Source organism: Haliaeetus leucocephalus, unplaced genomic scaffold, assembly GCF_000737465.1.
Source record: "Haliaeetus leucocephalus isolate CR32 unplaced genomic scaffold, Haliaeetus_leucocephalus-4.0 Scaffold932, whole genome shotgun sequence".
NCBI lineage: Eukaryota > Metazoa > Chordata > Aves > Accipitriformes > Accipitridae > Haliaeetus > Haliaeetus leucocephalus.
Window position 1 is genome coordinate 2,069,862 of NW_010973368.1, and position 18,885 is coordinate 2,088,746.

Below are 18,885 nucleotides of genomic sequence, written 5' to 3' on the forward strand. Positions count from 1 at the left end.
TTATTATACAAAACTTGGATCTGTAACGAAATATTCAAAATATTTCAATGCTAAAATTCAAATGCCAAAACCAGAGTACAAGTTACAATATGCACACAAACCCTATGAACAATTATGCCAAAGGCCACTGATAAATCAAGTAAAACTAATCCCAGAGAAAAGCCTTGACATTTGGTTGAAATAAGGACATTAAGCTGAGTTGGTCAGGGATTATTTTTACTAGGTTTTTTTTTTCCCTCAAAATGAAAAAAACACTTCTCAGGAAATGATCAGTTTCAATACATTTTTATACACTTCTTTTAGATGACAATGAATGCTGTTCTCTACATTTTCAAACCAAAACTTCTGTTTTCCTAGTTCAAAATTACTTAAAAGTAGTCAAAAAGAAAAAAAGAAATGGAAGTAAAAATTTCCAAAATTCAAAATTAATTAAATGAAGAGTTTCATTGGCCAACACCCATTGTTTTTCTACCAGTCTTCTGAGAGTTCAACTGTTCATTCCAATACAGAATTGTTTCGTATACTGATAAATTTTCCCAGGACAGGAAGACTATTTTCTGCTTAAAACTGTTATGAATCTAACTAGAGCAGTTTGCATCAAGTACCATGAACTTAACATGGCCTGATGCGAACCAAGTGAGCTATGATCATTTGGAAATAGTAACATTGTATAAAGACAATGAACTCTTCCTTAAATCAATGTTTTTCAGAAACAGGCTCCACTACTGCTCACTCAAACAAAAAAGACCAGAAATCAAAGAGGAATTAATGATATAAAGGAAGTAGCTCTTGCAAAACAACAGATGGAATGAGATCGGAAACACATGTAGTAAGCTGAACTTTTTTAATAAGACCAAAATGACAGAATTGGAACAAAGGAATGAAATGGATAAACATGCACACAAATCAGCACAACAGTTGCTAACTAGAAATGGGTCTGTAATGCAGAGTCCAAATCTGGACTTCGATCCCAAATTATTTTCTAAATTTGGGGCTTTAGATCCATGATGTTGGTCTAGATTTTACAGAAAGAGTGGCAAACCCTAAAATCTCCATCATGACTAGATGAAAACTTTCTCCAAATTTCTAAGGTGAATTATTGGCCTCATTTTTTTAATGCCGATATTCTGGATCAGACATAAGATGTAAAGTCAGTTAACATGAAGATTCTGATCTAACGCTGAACTGTGTAAAAAGGTGTTGAAGTAGAAGCAACATGGACTGCATCTTCCCCAAGGTCTACCAAAGGTGAGAAACAGCTTTAGGAAAAAAAATGACAGAGATCCAATAGGTTGATCAGGAAAACAAGCTATACCTATTAACTTATTCTTCTGATAAGTTGAAGTAAATGCTTTTGAAAGAATGCCTCCTGGGTCTCTCTTAGGCATTGCTTTCCAAATTGCACACTCATCCCAATGTAAGGCTGTGTTATGAAGACAAAATTAAGCCTGAAAATAGAAGAGATTGTTTAAAGGGCAAAAAAAATTAAAATAATCTGGAACTGTTATTATTTGAATTAACCAGAAAAATATTAAAACACTGCCTGTTGAATATATGTTTAATTTGTTAGGACACAAGTTACCCTGATGATTCTCCTGATAAAATAATAAACTAGACTTTCTCCAAGTCCTTTAGATGGTAGTTGGCTTATGATAACATTTACCACTCTTTGAATACATTATCTGGAAGTAAAAAAACCTTAATCCTCAAGTGGGGTGAACTAATCTATCTCCACCGAAGTCAACACAGTTTTGGAGCACAATTTTGTATTAGTCTGACATGAAACAACCCATCTTTCTTTGAAATATTTGTCTCAAAACGTATAGTGATGTCAAATTACTGCCAAAATGAAAGAGATAAATGATTCATCTAATTCACATAACATTTTTCCCGTTCACTGGACTTTCAGACACAAATCTGTTCAGATGTGTTATGTATTTCAAAGTTTTTGGTGATGTCTTATTTTTTCTCTCTTATTTGAAAACACTTAATCATACATTTCTTCATATGTGTTTTCTATTAAATTCTGTCATGTAGACAACTGTTACAAAAAGTTACAAAGTATGGTTTCCATTTCCTAACTACACAATACCAAGTCACATCCAAAATGACTATTTATACTTCAATATATGTTTCATAGTTTGCGAATACTTGCACAGACAACTTTGAAATTTGTTTTCAAGAACAGTGGAGTCACTAAAATTCAGCTGTATAAATATTGGTGATAATCAATGAAAAAGAGAAAGCACATGTAAAGGTAATCAACTTATAAACCTGATGAAATATTAGCCAAAATCTTATTTCTAGTCATAGTTCTAATTTTGCAATATCAGTCTTGGTTGCATGCATTTTTTTAGGTACTAAAATGTAATAGCAAGGAAACTCATGTTAGCACATGTAGTTCAGAAGTTATCAAGCTCCTGAAAATGTCAGTTTTATGCCAGCAACTCAGTAGTAAAGAAATTTTAAAAAATGAACCATTTTTTTGTTTGTTTGTTTTTTCTGAAAATTCAAGCTGTTCAAGGCTATAGGACTACAGCAGAACATAACCTGGAGCCATCATACAGACCGCACTAACATCCTCCAGTTATCAGTCAGGCTTACTTGACTGATCCCTCAAACAACATTAGCTTTCCCTTGACTTCAGGCAACTCCCTGTAATTCTCTCCCTTTCACTCACCAACTACACCTGTGAACTGTTGCTTATAACAATAAAACGTTATTAAGTTCTGAATTTTGTACATTTCCTTAAGCCAAAACATATGCCACTAGGACACAAAGGATACGCTCTAGCTGAAAAAGCACTTTACTGGTTTTAATTTTAAAGTAAAATATATGACAATGTCTTGTCCTACGTATCACAATCTAGCATACCCTTTTGTCATCCTTTGGTAAGTTTGATGGATGAAAATGACATTACAACCTGCACTACACTTAAGACCCAAAAAAGGGTCCAAAATAAGCAAAAACAATTCTTTACCCAGACTAAGACAATTTTCTCCTCACTTTCCAGCAAAGAAAGATCATCTAGGTTTCTTAATTAAAAAGTAGACCTTCTGTGTCTTAACTGTATCCGTACCAGAAAACTCTTACTTGCTACCGCTCTCCTGGCTCATACATAGCCACACAGATAAACCCTGACCAAATTCTGTAAAACTTGTATTTAGGATGGCAAGAACAGAGATTCAGTACTTTATTTAATCTACAGATGGCTAAATTCATCATAAGAGTAACTGATAAATAAAACAGCTAATAGAGTCTCTGTTATACTGAGACATTAAAAGTTTAGCACAATTTTTTAAAGTCTCTCATCAGAAACTATACCAATATATATTGTAACTGAAAAAAGAGCTTTATTTGAAAGAATAAGTGGGATTCATAGAGCTAAAACAATGGACCATAGTTATCTTCATCTAGCTAGCTCGCTCACATGAATTTCTTAATGATCTTTGGTGTTCTAATAGATAACAAAGTAAAATTATTTTCAAATGTACATTTAGCAAAACCCACTCCATTAAGCATTTGTCTTGTCTATAGTTTATACACATGTATTTTTATATATATATTGTTCCTTGATGTGAGGAGATAAACAAGTCTAGCATTGTTATTGTAGAATAATAGAAAATTACTAAACACAGAAAAGATATTGCAAAATGTTGTCACAAAAGAGCCAAACAATTTTCGAGGGTTTCAAAATAATGTCTGACAGGAACTTTCTTTTCTCCAATTTTTTATTAAAAACATACACATACACACAAAAAAATCAACAAAGTAAAGATGCTAAGCCACCAGTCCACTAGATGTGAGCCTTTGGCATCTTCCCTAAACTCCTTCAGAATGCTCACTTAGATCAATAAGATTCCACTAATTTGGAAAGGCCATGGGACTTTTTCCACCAAACAAACACTTTATAGAAAAAATGCAGGAAACTTAAAACAACATAAAAATTAAGCAACAAATGCTTCTTCTATACATCCTTTCACCTAATGATAAGGAAAAAAACCCCCAAACAAACCACCATAACTGTAATAGCTGGAAGTGATTAGGAAATGACAGATTATCAATATCATGCTGGAAAAGAGTAAGTGCACTGCAGTACTTAGAGGCACTGTGACAAAGGAATAAAGTAAATGAAAATGAATTAGAAAACATTCTAAATCCAAAGTTCAGAATTTAAAACAATGTTTCACTTGAACTTCTCCAAGGCCATCAAAGAATTAATCTGCTATAGTAAATTTGGACCACTACCAAATGAAGGGAAATGGCATGATGTTACGAACATAGAATGGAATGATGGATGAGATCAAAGGATATTCTATTCTTGATTTTGTCATTGGCTTTCAAAATGTAAGTATTTTCAAATACTAACATCTGCTAAGATCAGCGGAAAAGTTACTGCAAAATCTGTGTAATATCTCTGAATACATCTGCATCAACAAAACACTGAAAAACTGTCACTTGGGGGCTGCCCAATTCTGCAAAGAGTTGCAGCTAACTCAATGGAAGAGTTGAGTTAACTCAACTTCACTTGAAGTTTCTTCAAAAGAAGTTTGCTTAATGGCTTTTTTACTTGATTCAGCCCCTTGGTTTCATCATAATCCATAATCTGATTTCTCCTGCACACTTACTGTTCTTTCATTTTTTCCTGCTTTCTTCTTTAATTCCCCTGTTTATGGACTCAGATTTCACATTTAAAGGGTTCCCAATTTTTATTATTATTATTTTTTTTTACTATTGATGCAGCTTCACACACATACCCATACACTCTTTAATACTTTCCATTTCTGGACCTCAGATCTGATTAGCATTTTTCACTACTAAAAGTATGATAAAACCAGTAAAATCTGGAATAGAAACAGGGAAATCCGTCCTCGTATTCTGAGAGTCCAGTGTATGCATGGTTTCTATCAGAAAGCTGAAAGTACATCTGTTGATTGCCAGTTTATCAGAACAGATGTGCAATTAATGCTTTTTATGATATACGATATGTAGCATGTCCTAAATCATGAATGATTCTATGGATATATATTAAGTTCCTTCAATCAAGACTGGGGGTATGAGGATGTGTAGGATGACAACCTCAAAGGCACCCAAGACATGAGAAGTAAATCACTGATGCTGCATTTATACTACAGAAGAACAAGACTCCTGGTTTAGTACAAAGAGGAAAACAGGAAGAGGTAAAACCAAAAGCTTGAGAGCTATAGGTGAGTTATAGCACAGCCTGCCAAAATGAAGTCACTAAAGCACATCCCATGAGGACCACATGACAGCAGAGCAAGACAGATTTTTTTCTTTTAAATTTGGTCTTGTACTTGTTTTGCTTGTACCTTATTGTTTCTGAGTCTTTAATTTCAATCTTTTTATGTAAAGCTTGTTTTAATAATAAGGTCTCTTGGAGGGGCAGAGAGGACCCTTGAAACTACCAGGTGTATTGTCTCTATATGAATCATCATATTCCATATTGTGAAGGCATACAGAAGAATTACCTGACAAACTCCAAGCCCCAAGGAGTACCTACAGCACCGCAGCAGTTAACGTGGATGGAGCCTGCATTAGCGTCCTCTGATGTTGGGCAATGACCACAGAGAGATGGCCTCCTTCTCCAAAATACAAGCTGCAGAAAAGTGTATCTCAAGGTCTTAGGCAAACCCCAGAACGTGATTTAAACAGAAGCTGAAAATACATCCGTAACAAGCTCACATGTTGGCTAACTGGAACTAGAATCTCAAGTCATAATTGACTGCTTCAAGCATATTCCAGAGACCACAGCTGTCCTCATCATTTGTTTGGGGCTGATTCATCCCCTAGTGAAGCTTTCCTGCCTATATGACCGAGAATTAGATAGAGCTCCAGGAGCAGTAGATGGTTAATTATTGGCATTGTGTGTAACACACACAGCATGAAAAGTTTTCTCCTCCTTATTGTATGCTTCTGCATTCTGGTTTGCTTTTCACGTATGGTAACACTCACTTATGAATTGATAGGAAAACTAAAAAGCATAGAAAAGCAAAAAGATTCAAGAAACTAGAAACATAACTATACTTTTTCCATCTCAATAATCAACATTAAAAAAACCTGATCTGACCAAATTTTCTAGGTCACTTAATCATTTATACTCACATAAGCACAAATATTCAGAAAAGAAAATAGGGACAGATAAAAAGATAAAAAAAAGATAAAAGCATGAAGTTACTTAGCTTACAGACAAAATACGGAATACCTTATTTTATTATTTTTATCAGGTCTCAAAAATCTGTGAAAATTATTTTCGAAGCAATATGGTATTTCCCAATTACATACAAAAGCATTACTGCAGATGATACATATAGTAAGTGAATTTAACTATAGCCCTCTTCACGTTACAACATTAAAAATACATGTCATAAACAGATTTAACACCTTTAGATGACCTCTAATTAGAAATGTGTCATGCTATTCAAATTCCATCTGTCAAACGCTGCAGATACAGGTAAGTAAATATAAATGCCATTAAAGGCACAAGTTATCTTACTTGGAGAAGTTCTAGCATTTTATTTTTTGACAGCTCCTAATTTGGATATCTTCCAGTGTCAACAAAACCTGTTCAAGCAGGATCTTACCTTGTTTTCACTATATCAAGGGGATGCATCAGGCAAATTTCTACAAGACCTATAAAATAATAATAAAAAAAGGCCTAATAAACATTGGTACAAACATTAGTTTACTTTTCATTGACTCCAATAGTTTTTGCAGTTTGCAAAGTAAAGTAAAAGCCTAAACATATCATTGATGATACAGTACTTATATACCTCGTGTATTAACATAGTGTTCTGTAGTATACTGGAACCATCAGGGATTTTAGACAGTAAACGGTACTAGTTGTTTGTTATAGTGGGGAAGGTGAGAACTTAAGCTATGTGATCAATTTAATCATAGTTTTTGCTCAGTTTTCTGACTTAAGTACAGTGGGAACATTTGACTGGCATCATAAATGAAAACATTAAGCCTTGCTGAAAGTAGTGAAGGAAGGGAGTTCAGGTTGGCACCGGCTTCTTTGTCATGCAAGACTAATCCCTAAGGACGCTGCTGTTATGCAAGACGGTGCTGGGGGCTCAGACGACCTTGATGTTAGGATGACAGCTAATTCCGGAGCTGGCTATCTGAGCTGCAGCTTTACTGATTCTTCATCCTGTCCTGCTCTGCACTGATGCTGTGTAGTCCTGGCTTTCCCCCTTCCTGCTCCACTACTCATCATGAGCACTTAAATTCACATCCTGGGGACTTTCCACATCCAAGAATGAAGAGTGTGAATAGGAGGGGGGGAATGCTGAGAAAGAAGAGATCTGGAAGATCCCGAACGCACCTGCCACCACTGGCTTTGAAGCTGGTTCTGTTACTATTTTCCCACCCACCTGACACCTCATGAGAAGTCCAGAAGTTTACCACCTACATTTTGCCCATGCTCCCAGGCATACATCGTCCGGGGAGAACTTTCAGAACTTCTCCTTATTTGCTTAAATTTTCTAGGCTTGCTTATTGCTCTGTCCATTTGGTATATCACTCTCATTCCAAAGAGCAAACATACAATAAGAAGATATTATTCATCAGGATCACAGTAAAAGTGTATTTTTGAGACCTGTCAATGTGCAGAGATAATAAAAAGAACTACACAAATCTTAAAGGGTTTTGAAATGCCAAGAAAATATGTATCTGTGTGTCCAAGATACTAAATTATCCTGGTTTTGAATCTTCTGTGCCCTGGTTTATTCAGACTCTTAAGCATGGTTTCTTTTTATCCAGAGTAATAAATTTAATGCTACAACACGCAAAAACAGTTTGTGAAGACTATACTTACTATAATGTTTGAATGCATCTATTTTATCTATTTACTATTATAGCAAAAATAATTACAAACCCTCGGTAATACAGAACGTGTCATTTGGTGATTCACAGCTAAACTTCTAAAAATCTTGATGCAGGAAAGCATTCTTATTCAAGTTAAAATATCTGCAATCCCTTTCTTTATGTATACCTTACAGACCCACTGAAATTAAGCGCATGCTTGTGTTCCACTAGATGCTCTCCTTTTTCAGATATCGCTGTCTTAAGGTCCCCATCCTGTCCTCTTATTTTAATGGCACAGAATATGGCTGAGCTCAGGTGTCACTAAAGCTAACAGACTCTAATACCTAAGACAATTTATTACATGCTAGGCTACTCAACTACTTTCTCTTTCTAAGCAAGGCAAAGAAATTAACACAAAGTGAAAATCTCATTTTGAAATGTTCCACACACAAACCATTGAACTAATGGAATTTGCGTTTTGGACCTCTTCTTTGGCAGACTTGATGGAGAAAGACTCTTGGTGGGCTTCATGCAGGAACCAGGCTCTGCCTGGGTAGTGTGCACTGCAGTGTCAGAAACTTGAGTTCTTTTTTTCATTACTGAATATAAATCTAAGGAAGGCTTAAAGTTTCAAATTTAAATTATTTTAGAACTAATAAGTTTAGTAGTTCAAGTAGAACAGGAAAACTGTGGGGTTTTTAAAGTTTATATAAGAAAGGATTAAATTCCAAAACATTATCTACTTTCTATTTCAACTTTATCCAAACTTTCTGAGTAATACAGGTACTTACCTAAAGTAAGCCTTTTACACTGAACTAAAGCATTAGCAGAGGGAAGATTCTCATTACAGTCAAAGGAGAGTTAGCCAATAAAAGCAATAGTTTTTCACTCAGCCTATAGTAAATACCTATAAAAATAACCATTTATTTTCTGTTTCATATACTTTACATATCAAATACATATTATTATTGATAACTGTTACATATTCCTCTCAAGGAAGAATAATCTATTTATATAACAACATAGGACTGCAAAAGTTTTGGTACACAAACACAAGTAACTTTTGGAGTTCGTAATAGAAGGAGGGCATAAACTGTAATGCTAAAATTCTCAACTAAATGTATTTGAATGGGAGTTTACATGAAAGTTTGTGAAGATGTTAAAATGTTTAAACTGAATTCTTGACATAAAATACTTGCTGAGAGTTCTAATTTAACATATACTATTTTCCTGCTTTTCTATCATTCCACTCTAATGTATAAAGCTTGCAAAACATAGAACTGGCCAGATAACACCCTACACCTAGCTTCCTGCCACTGTGTTTGAATGACAGTATCAAGTTAATATTTATGACCATTGTTTTGTCGTATTTTCTTTCCACTCCATGCAACATTGTGTTGTTTTTCAGTTCTGGATAAAAGGAAGACAATATAGGTGGTATCAGCCAAAGAATATTAATATTAGTAGTAAGGAGAGTCATTAAAAATAATGCTATTTAATGTTATATTTTTTCTAGAAAGCAAAAGTCATTATTTCTGAACAGGTATATTTATTGCTGTAATTATTGCCCAGGAATGACTTCTATTTTACTAAAATAAGGCCAAATCACATGTCACATAAGGGAACACAGACTATAAGTTTTTTATCCTGATTCTGTCCCAAAACCTATAAACTACTCCAACAGCTGCCAACAGGTGCTTTGCAAGCGGAGCTGCAGTTGAGTGTTTCAGTGCTGGCAGGGGGCATAGCCTATGAGTTTTTTCCTTTCCAACCACCCTCCTTTTCCAACTTCTCCTCCCCTCTCTCCCCCCACACCGTTTTTGATCTTCTGTTCCATCTTGTTTTGGCAGATAGAGCCTACAGTAGGGGGCCAAACATGGGGCCAGGGGTTATTCACCCTATTCTGTTTTTGCAGCATTAATGTCCATTTTGGGAGAAAACTGTACGGTGCCAGAATTTGACTCTATTTTCTTGGTCCTCATAGGATAATTTTTAATTCAGGCATTTTTCCAGCAACTGAATCAGATGAATTCCAAGGTCCTTGGCAAGAGCTCTGTTTTGATAACTTCAGGATTCTATTGGTTATCTGCCTTTCTCAGTCTTTCCTTTGTCTCATCATTTAATTACGGACTAGGTTTTAAACAGTGTATAGTTACTTGATTTCACTAGACAAAACTCTTCCAAAGATGCTGGGATTATGACACAGCTCTCTGAAGAGCACCAAAGGAGCGCACACTGTGCAAGACACTAATGGAACAGCTACAAACACAAGCTACATTTTTCCATCTACTATAGTAGTCATGCAAATCATTACAACATCCTACTTGATAGCCTGCCCAGAAAGTGCGGTGGCCCTACTAAATTACAAGCACTCTGAGATGTGCTCAATAAAATAAAATATATTGCTCTTTCTTTAGCTAATGTTCATCAGCTTTGTGACAAATTCAATTAGCACTATGAAAATCTAATTTGCTGAACAGCTATATCAGAGTGCAATATATTTTAACTTGTCACACTGTAAAGACTACTGTTTACAAACTTTATTTTCATGATAAAGTAGTTAACATAGCTACAGATAGATTATCCAAAAACATATTCTAATTGTCCCATTGGGTCTCCTTGGTGATGTCACATGCGAACTAACCCAGAGTGATTTATGATCGCCTAATTATGTTTAAAACAACTCAGATCCAACTAGCTGAACAACAGCCCAAAGGAAATATAGGAAAGAACAATTACTAGGCCAGTCCAACATTTATTGTCTTCTGGGTGGGAAAACATTCCTTGTGAAAACTGGATACTAACCATAAAACAAGCCATAATCAAAATCTGTGTGTTGAAGAAATAACCAGCTGTCATCATTGACATCCTCTGAGTGTACACAAGTGGCATATCAACAACTGAGAAGGGAGTCCAGAATTCTATTATGTAAAACATTCTGCTCAGTAACTGAGCCCAAAGAGGGAATAAAATGACAGAAAATACTGACCCCCAAACCAACCCTCCTCAGTACGGCATTTTCCCTTTTCCAACTCTTCTGTTTTTAGATCGTTTCCCATTATGGATTACATTACATTTCCCTCCACAAGATTCGTACTTAAAATTTCAAACTGGCAATCTTCATATATATCTCTTCAATGCAAACATTTTGGTGACTCATGGGTGTTTTGAGCTCCTTTGCTCTTTGTTCCTCTATTCCATCACACACGCAAATCTTATATCAATAATCATACAACGTGGCCTGAGAATACTATGACTGTTTAAAATGACTCTAATTATCCATCTAGCAAAAAGTGAAACTGAGATTTCAGCAGCACAGGATTATAGTTCTCCTCATCTCCCCAGGTGTTTCCATACTTTGTCTATTCACTGAATAGGGAGAGAAAGAATGAAATCTAGCTAACCGTACTTGCTAAATAGCACAAATAAAAATAGAATTGTTATGGCTTTGGTCCTCCATAGGAGACAAATTCTTGTCTTCAGCTCTTCTTCGACACTCAAAGCTATGAACTGAAAAGTATGACGTGCCTGTGATACATACTGATTTGTCTTTCAAAGAAACCTGAGTAGCTCACCCTCTACATGTTTTCTGCATAATACACCCTGAACACAGATTCCAACACAGATTCAAGAGATGTAGAGCATGATCCATGTGCTAATTCAGACAACCCCCTACAGCGTAGAAGTCATTATGCACCCTCCTCCCCTTGTGTTACTCATTTCCCTGGAATAACACAGTCACTGGAGAAACACAACAGAAAGGAGACTGCTCATAGAAAATGTGGCAATAAACACATCAGGCACTGCATATTGTATAGCTGGAAGAGTTGGTATTTATTTTGGCTTTTACATAGATATAGTTACAATGTAAGAAATGATCATAAATATTTTATGCCTACTATGCATTTCCTTCTGAGAATATATGTCCAACAGAAAGAATCATGTGTTGATCTTTGTATCCTAATAAAAACAATGACAAATTCCTCTTAAATCTGCTTGTCTGTTGGCTAAAACACTTTCTTTGACAAGATGAAGCATGGAACCTCTTCTTGATTTTAACACCATTATCTGAAGAATAATCAAGGCCTGGAAAAATGTATCCCTGTAGTCAATTACACAGGCTAATTTCTATCAGCCTGCTGTCCCACTCCACCTTCACAGACACATAAAGCCTTTACCTGTTCTGTAAGGGTACATCTCCCTCAGAAAAGTCCACAAAATGTTAGGTTCCCTGTGGTATGTGTGGCAGCAAAGGCCCACTCCTTTCCCAGGGAGGCAGTCATGTATTGTGATCGTCTCAATTGTAGTATGCGTCAAGTAGGCTCCAAGGAAAACTATACGGCAGTATGCACGGACTATGCTGGAAAAGATCTACATGTTAGCCTTCACTCAGGAAAGTGACACTTATTTTAACTCTTGCCCAGGATTCTATTTAGCGATGTGGTATGGGATTAACTAATGGTACCCTGGAGCTCCTCACAAACATTAATTAAGCTTTTAGGTAATAAGCCAAGTCAATGCTTTCCTTAGAAAATGTGGAGAAATGGAAAGTTACTCCAAAAAGTACTCCATAATGGCAATGCTGCATTCATGAGTCATTCTTCCTTAGAGACCTTGTCTACACGAAGAAAATATACTAGAAAACATGTTAATTAAACAAGATGTTGAATATGATTTTTCCCTTGGTGTGGACAAGGTTGTCTGTGTTTAAAAATGTGTTAGTTGATCACAGTTAATCCCAGGAGGAGCTCTTGGTTTACCATCGTTACCTAACGCATTTTAGAAGAAGGCTTTTGCATGCCTACAGAAGGAGCTGGGTCATGATCAACATCTTGTTAGGTAACAGTGTTCCTTAATGGATGCAACCTGTCAGTGTAGCACTGCTATCTGGAAAGCGAGGAATAGCAGGGTTGGGAACAGTGATTATCTGGCTCTCAAAAAACCCCAGTACTTCAGCAGCAGATGGAAATTTCTGATGTTTGGCCTGGAGCATTTGTGCTGAAAGTGGTCAGTGTTCTTGGAGCTCTCTCCATGAAAGCAATTCAGCCTGTGTTGAATTCATAATGGCTCCTTGATTGTCTAGCAAACTAGCATTTTAATCTTCAAGGTTTCAAGTAAAGGTTACACAAGTGCTGGAGAATCACATCCTAGATGTGGGGAAGACAGGAGCTCGAAATGAGTGTTTCAGGCAGCATGTCATCTAGACCGGCTGGTGCTGAGCTGTAAATCCCCTTCAGTTTCCCAAGTCCCAATCCATGGACCTAGCTAGAAATGTGCTTATACTCAATACTCACATCAGACAGTTCAAACTGCTCATCTTTGGTGCTGACAATGCTTAACTAGTATCTGCATGATTTCACTGCTCCCTGCCCAGCTAAAGAAACCATTATTATCACCAGATGGTAAACTGTTCAGTTCTCTTGCAAATATAAAAGTAATTACATTCTATTATTTTTGCTGAGCTTGAAAATTGGGTTACAGCAGTTAAGTGAATAAAGACAGAAAATGGAATGGATCTTCTTAAAGAGTCATGCCATGAATCCATGATACTCAAACCTAAGTTGTGATTACACCTGGGCACACATGCATAAACCTTTATAGCCTTTGGAAGAGCAAATTCCACTTTGTGATAATACATGCATATACAAGTACTGAGAGGATACTGTAGTAATAAACCAACATTTGCTATGCAGCATTTGCCAATAAGGAATGCATAGTGAAGGTCTTAATGTTTGTCTTGACATCCCAGGTACTTTGTTAAAAAAATGAAAAAATAAAGGTTGTTAAAAAACCTAAGATTATACTTATATTTTAGTTCCCTTTTTGACTTATTTTTCTTGGATCTTTAAATTGAAGATAAATGGTCCTGTCGAGCTATTGTATTTCCCTTTCACAGTAGCTCTACCATAGTATGGGCTTTTTTTTTCCAGCCTAACACACAGCTGAGCTGACACATGTAGATTCAATGTGAGTGGAACAGGTGTAAGTATTCTAGTCAAAACTATGGGTCCTCAATCCACAATATGTACCTATTTTATATTGAGCAGAATTCTGTAACAATTTACCAATGTATTTCTTGCCTCTGGGTAAAAAATATCTAGCTTTAATGTTTAAAGTATGTATGCAAACTACTCTAAATTTAGCACAAATTTACTCATTGTTTGCTTTTCACAATGTTTTTGGCACAATCAGCCAAAACAGTATATTATGCTCATGCTGCCAGCAATAACCGCATCTTTATACTTTTGCCTCAAATACAGCTCACTGAATCTTTTAATGTGCTTCAATTAAAATGCTCAATGCTCATTTATGTTCTCTGAGTATTGCTTGCTGAGTAAAACAAAGGCCATCTTCCAGTTTAATTTGAATTTTTTATTTGCTGCTTATTTTAAAATGAAAAAATTAAGTCCTTGGTTCACAGACCTACCAACTTGATTAATCTCATGTCTATGACTTGACAGCAGAAATACTTATATATCTGCTATTAGACCAATCTATGACAATTTGGAGGATCAAGCCAGTTTTAAATTATGTATAGTTAAATACATCTAGAGTAAGATCAGGAGGAAATGTTAAATCACCCAGGAAAAATCAGTAGCTAGTCACAGATCTTCTACTACATCGACATATCTCTGGAAGAAAGGTTATTCCAGGCTCCAACAGCATATGGCACTTTCATAGGCAAGCAATTCCAACTGCACTACTTACATAGAGTCTTTTTGAAGTAAAATGCCATGTAGAAATTTTCTTTGTATGGTAAGACCTATGAAATTTGCATTTATGGCATAGTCAAAAAGGCAGTTGAGATGACTATTTTAAAATTCCAGACTTTTCACACCTTTACTGGATTTTAAAATACGAAAGCTGTTCCAGTGGGGCTGAATAGCATGGAGAGTTTGATTATGCAGTGAAACAATGCAACATTTAGGTACTAACACAAAAGGTCATGGAGCAAAACACAGCACACAACACAAAAAAAAGCAAATCTTTTCTCTAAGTTCTTAAATATTATTGAGGCAGTATGGTATGTATCTCCAGAATTTACCATTTAGAATGTTACAGGAATTGGCTTCTCCTTAATTTCTATTTCAATTCCTATTTACAAAATAATAATACAAAAATTAAGATATCCAACAATTCTCAAAAAAATATACTGAGTTGGACTCTCAAATATTTCTGGGCAATGTCACTTTTTCCAAAATGACTAGCAATAAAGAGTTGTTTATACAGCTAACTGATTTTTTTTTTCTTTATTTAGTCTTTCTACATCCTTTACTGATGTTGTATTGATGTTAAAGCTTTGACTTATAAAATAAACGCTTGCAATTTACAAACTTAAGTATCTGAGTCTCTAGACACAAGTGAAAGGCTATATATTGTGTAAATTCTCCATAAATTTTTCAGCAAGTATTACGTGCTATTATGTCACTCACATATGACATATTCTTTCCATCATGTGTGTCTGAAAAGGAAGTTTTTTAAAACATGATTGAAGGGACCACTGAGGTCAGCACTGGGTTACACGACGTTTGTGTCACTGCAGCTTTAGATATTTCAATGCATATTGAATCAATATTCCTGCAATGAAAATGTGTAACCTATATTTTCTTTGCCGTTATAGTAAAATGCTTCTCAATAAACTTGTTTTCATAAGAAGTTTGCCCATTCATATGTCCCAGAGCTGTTGTAATCTTCATTGCTAATGCTGATCTAAGAGCATGGACATTATTCTATTTCTTGACACATTTAAAGTTCTCTAATGAATAAAGCAAACAGCTTATGGCTGCTTGGACTGTCACTCGATTGCCCTGGAGGGCTTTAATGTCTTTAAAATAGGCCTCCTAGTTTTTATTTAACTACCTTGTCCACAGAGGTCTGAGGGGTAGAGCAGATCAAAGATGTGCTGGAAACATAAAAAGCAGCTGTCCTTCATTTACCTTTAATTAGCTACATCTGACCAGATTCTTTATGGCCTCTTTGTCACACATTCAACAGTCTATAAGCCTTCTGACCTGTCCTTAAGGACTGTACTGTTACAAGAGTTACAACAAAATGCAAATGTAAAATATTAAATACAGGACTTCGAAAAAATCTTTGGTCTCACTATGGAAATACTACCTGAGGCAACATTATTTTGGATTTATCTTCTCAGTATTTCGAGAGTCAAAATGGGATGGTTCCTGAACTTAGATTTAGTTACTTATGGTCCTTTTTGCACTACTCAACTTTGCAAAAAGTAAATATCACACAATAAGGAATCCTAAAGAAAACTGAAAGGCAAGCAAGCACCTCTTTGGCTAGCCCAGCAAAGCACTTCTTTATGCTGCCCTTCAAGGAGCTGTGGCACTCTTTGTAAAGAAAGTCACATACCTGCCCTCCTTAGTACCCTTTTTTATATAGATCCCATTACTCAGAGACCTCTTGGCTTAGCACAGAATGCCCACCAATTTCCAGTAGCATTTTGACTAAGGAGAAAGTTCTGTCATTGCTGCAGGATCAATAAGTGGTTCTTGTGGGGTTACAGCCCCACATTCAGGGCTGCAATAAATGCTTCTATCGTCAAACTAAGGCCCTTATAGAATAAAAAAAGCCATTTTACATAGCAGCTAGAGTGTATGCTAAATGAGTCAAGTTATTGGTACTTGATGACACAGGGCATTATATAAAGCCACTGAGGATGGAGAGCACCTCTTCAAATTCTCTGGATTTTGGGTTAGGTCCTTTCACAAAGGATTAGCTAACAACAGAAAAAACTATATAAAAGATACATTTACAAAGTTGAAAGGTTTCAAGAACTGATTCTGTAGTCTAAACTACCTCTTGATCTTTTTCTGTGCATGGAATAGCAATTTGCAACCTCTGTATTCTTTTCCAAAATGTCAACCTTTCAGTCTTCCCTAAGAAAGTTTTAATTAATCACACCTCCAAACAAGTCAGCACACCCTGAAAGACAGTCGTGGTGAGGTACATAAACAGTCAAGTAGCCTGCCTCATTATACGTACAGTAGCTAGCAAGCAGGTGTGGCTAGAAGCCAAACTTTATTCTTCAAGAAAAGTCCATACTATGAGCAGTATGCAGCAGAAGTAACTTTCTCCCAAACTATGAACATTGAGGGATTATTGTTACACCTCAACTTTACTCTTCACAAAGTTCTTTTCTAGTATCGTAGAGAGTATTTGACCCAAACTGTACCGTTGAAGGCTAGCCTTATTGATTTAAAACAGGAGTCAAATCTGCTTCCATACATAACTAAGGGAGAAACATGTATAAACAAAATAAAATTAAGGGGATTTAAAAATCAATTCAACATGCTTACTTTTGTCACATACTTCCTAAAGTTAAGAATAACTGAAGAGTTATTAACGAGATAGGGATTTTTTTTCCATCTTTTGCACCATCAATATAAACACATATTGAAGTATCTAGATGTAGGAATAATGAAATGACACTACCAGTTCCAGCTCAGAAGAAGAAAGCAAATAGAAATGGGCATAGTAATGCTGAATGTGTAATACAGATAATGGTAATTTTCTATGCATTACTCCAAGTTACACTGAAAATATGTCATCTTTGACTGGGACACCCCTGCGCCCCAAAAATTTCAAACTAGAACTCTGTACAGAAATTATTAAAAAGGTCAAAGAAAAGCTTGCCCAAAGACAAACCTAACAGCAGGAATGGAAATGTTCTTAAAAGATTACAATTACAAAGCATTTATATAATGCAGAGTAAAACCTTATTTTTCTTCTGAATCAATGAACATAAATCATTCTTCTAGGTAAAAATATACTAAATAGTTAAATAAAAAGACATAAAAATTTCGGCAAAAATATACGTACAACACATGGAACGACTAGGGTTTGAGACATTAGAGCAACCTTCTTTGGAACAGCTGAAGAACTCAACAATACTATGAAAAAACAGAAGTGCAAAAACCTTACTGTTAAGACTTTTACTCTGGGGTCAACCATCCAGTCACGAAGTGACCAGCTATCCTAGGGTGAGCTCTCCCTCATTTTCCTTACTAAATTTCAATTTCAGAGCAGAAACATTTCAGAACTATCAGAGAAGAGTAATTCCTGCTTACATCTTTTGTTTACAATCTGTAAGTAATATTTTATACAAAATATACCCCAAAATGAAGCGTATATGCTGTGAAACACTGCTTCTGACTATGAACCCAATTTTCAAATCAGTGATGTTACCCCACATGTAATAAATGGAAATACATGAAACTTGGCAAAAATAATGGCTAATTTGTCATCAGGGGAAAGCTCAGTATTGGATGGCCATTGCCTGGAGAGCGAGACAACTGACCACAAATAAAAGCAAAAATTTCAGAATGAGCTTATAATGAGATGTAGGTTTGAACAATTGCTGTACCTTAGCATATCGTGTCCATTTGAGTTTTGCAAAGTGGCTTTCTAGCACTGCCTTTGCTAATCTGTATTTGAATGACTTTTCTGAAAAAGTTGTGGTTCCCACCAAGATAGCTGGAACAGTGTTTTTCCAACATCTCCACTAATTGCAGCAATGTAAACTGAACAATCCCTGATTTTTCCATTGGCTGTGAAACAACTCCATGGCTGATAAAGCTTTATAAAATTTTTATGAAAACCTAAATTATCTTTAGTTCCCTGCCTAGTGAAAACATTTATAATACAGTCCAAAGTATAGGTAAACTACTGTTGTACAAATGTCGTAAGTCCATTCCAGATGGCTACTGAAAAATTTTCTTAAAAGACGCTCTTTTCACTGTTTAACAATGAATACTATGTAAAAGCATGTTGAAGACAATGTTTTTTCCCCATTTCAATTACTGTAATTTAGACTCAAATTACATTTTCTTCATTCCTCTTAACCTTTAATATCAAAGATTAAATTTAATGGGATTTTTCCACTTTACTGGGAAAAACAGTGACAAAAATATCAAGTATAACTGTACCAAAACCAGTTTCACAACAGAAAACCTTCATCTTCTACAGAGTCAAAATTAGCTATTTCACAAATGCGGCTCCTTGTAAATATTTTACTGAATCACACACCCCCCCCCACCA

The 18,885-nt window shown here is 35.6% G+C and overlaps 1 protein-coding gene across 1 annotated transcript in view; it reads right to left on the minus strand.

The window, feature by feature from the left end:
• SLC25A21 (solute carrier family 25 (mitochondrial oxoadipate carrier), member 21) overlaps positions 1–18,885 on the minus strand; it is a 262,933-nt gene that overhangs the window by 107,327 nt on the left and 136,721 nt on the right. Inside the window, exon 2 of the mRNA XM_010583667.1 lies at positions 6,603–6,651. Within this exon, the coding sequence (XP_010581969.1) occupies positions 6,603–6,631 (29 nt within the window). The 5' untranslated portion in view covers positions 6,632–6,651. The remainder of the gene's footprint in view (positions 1–6,602; positions 6,652–18,885) is intronic.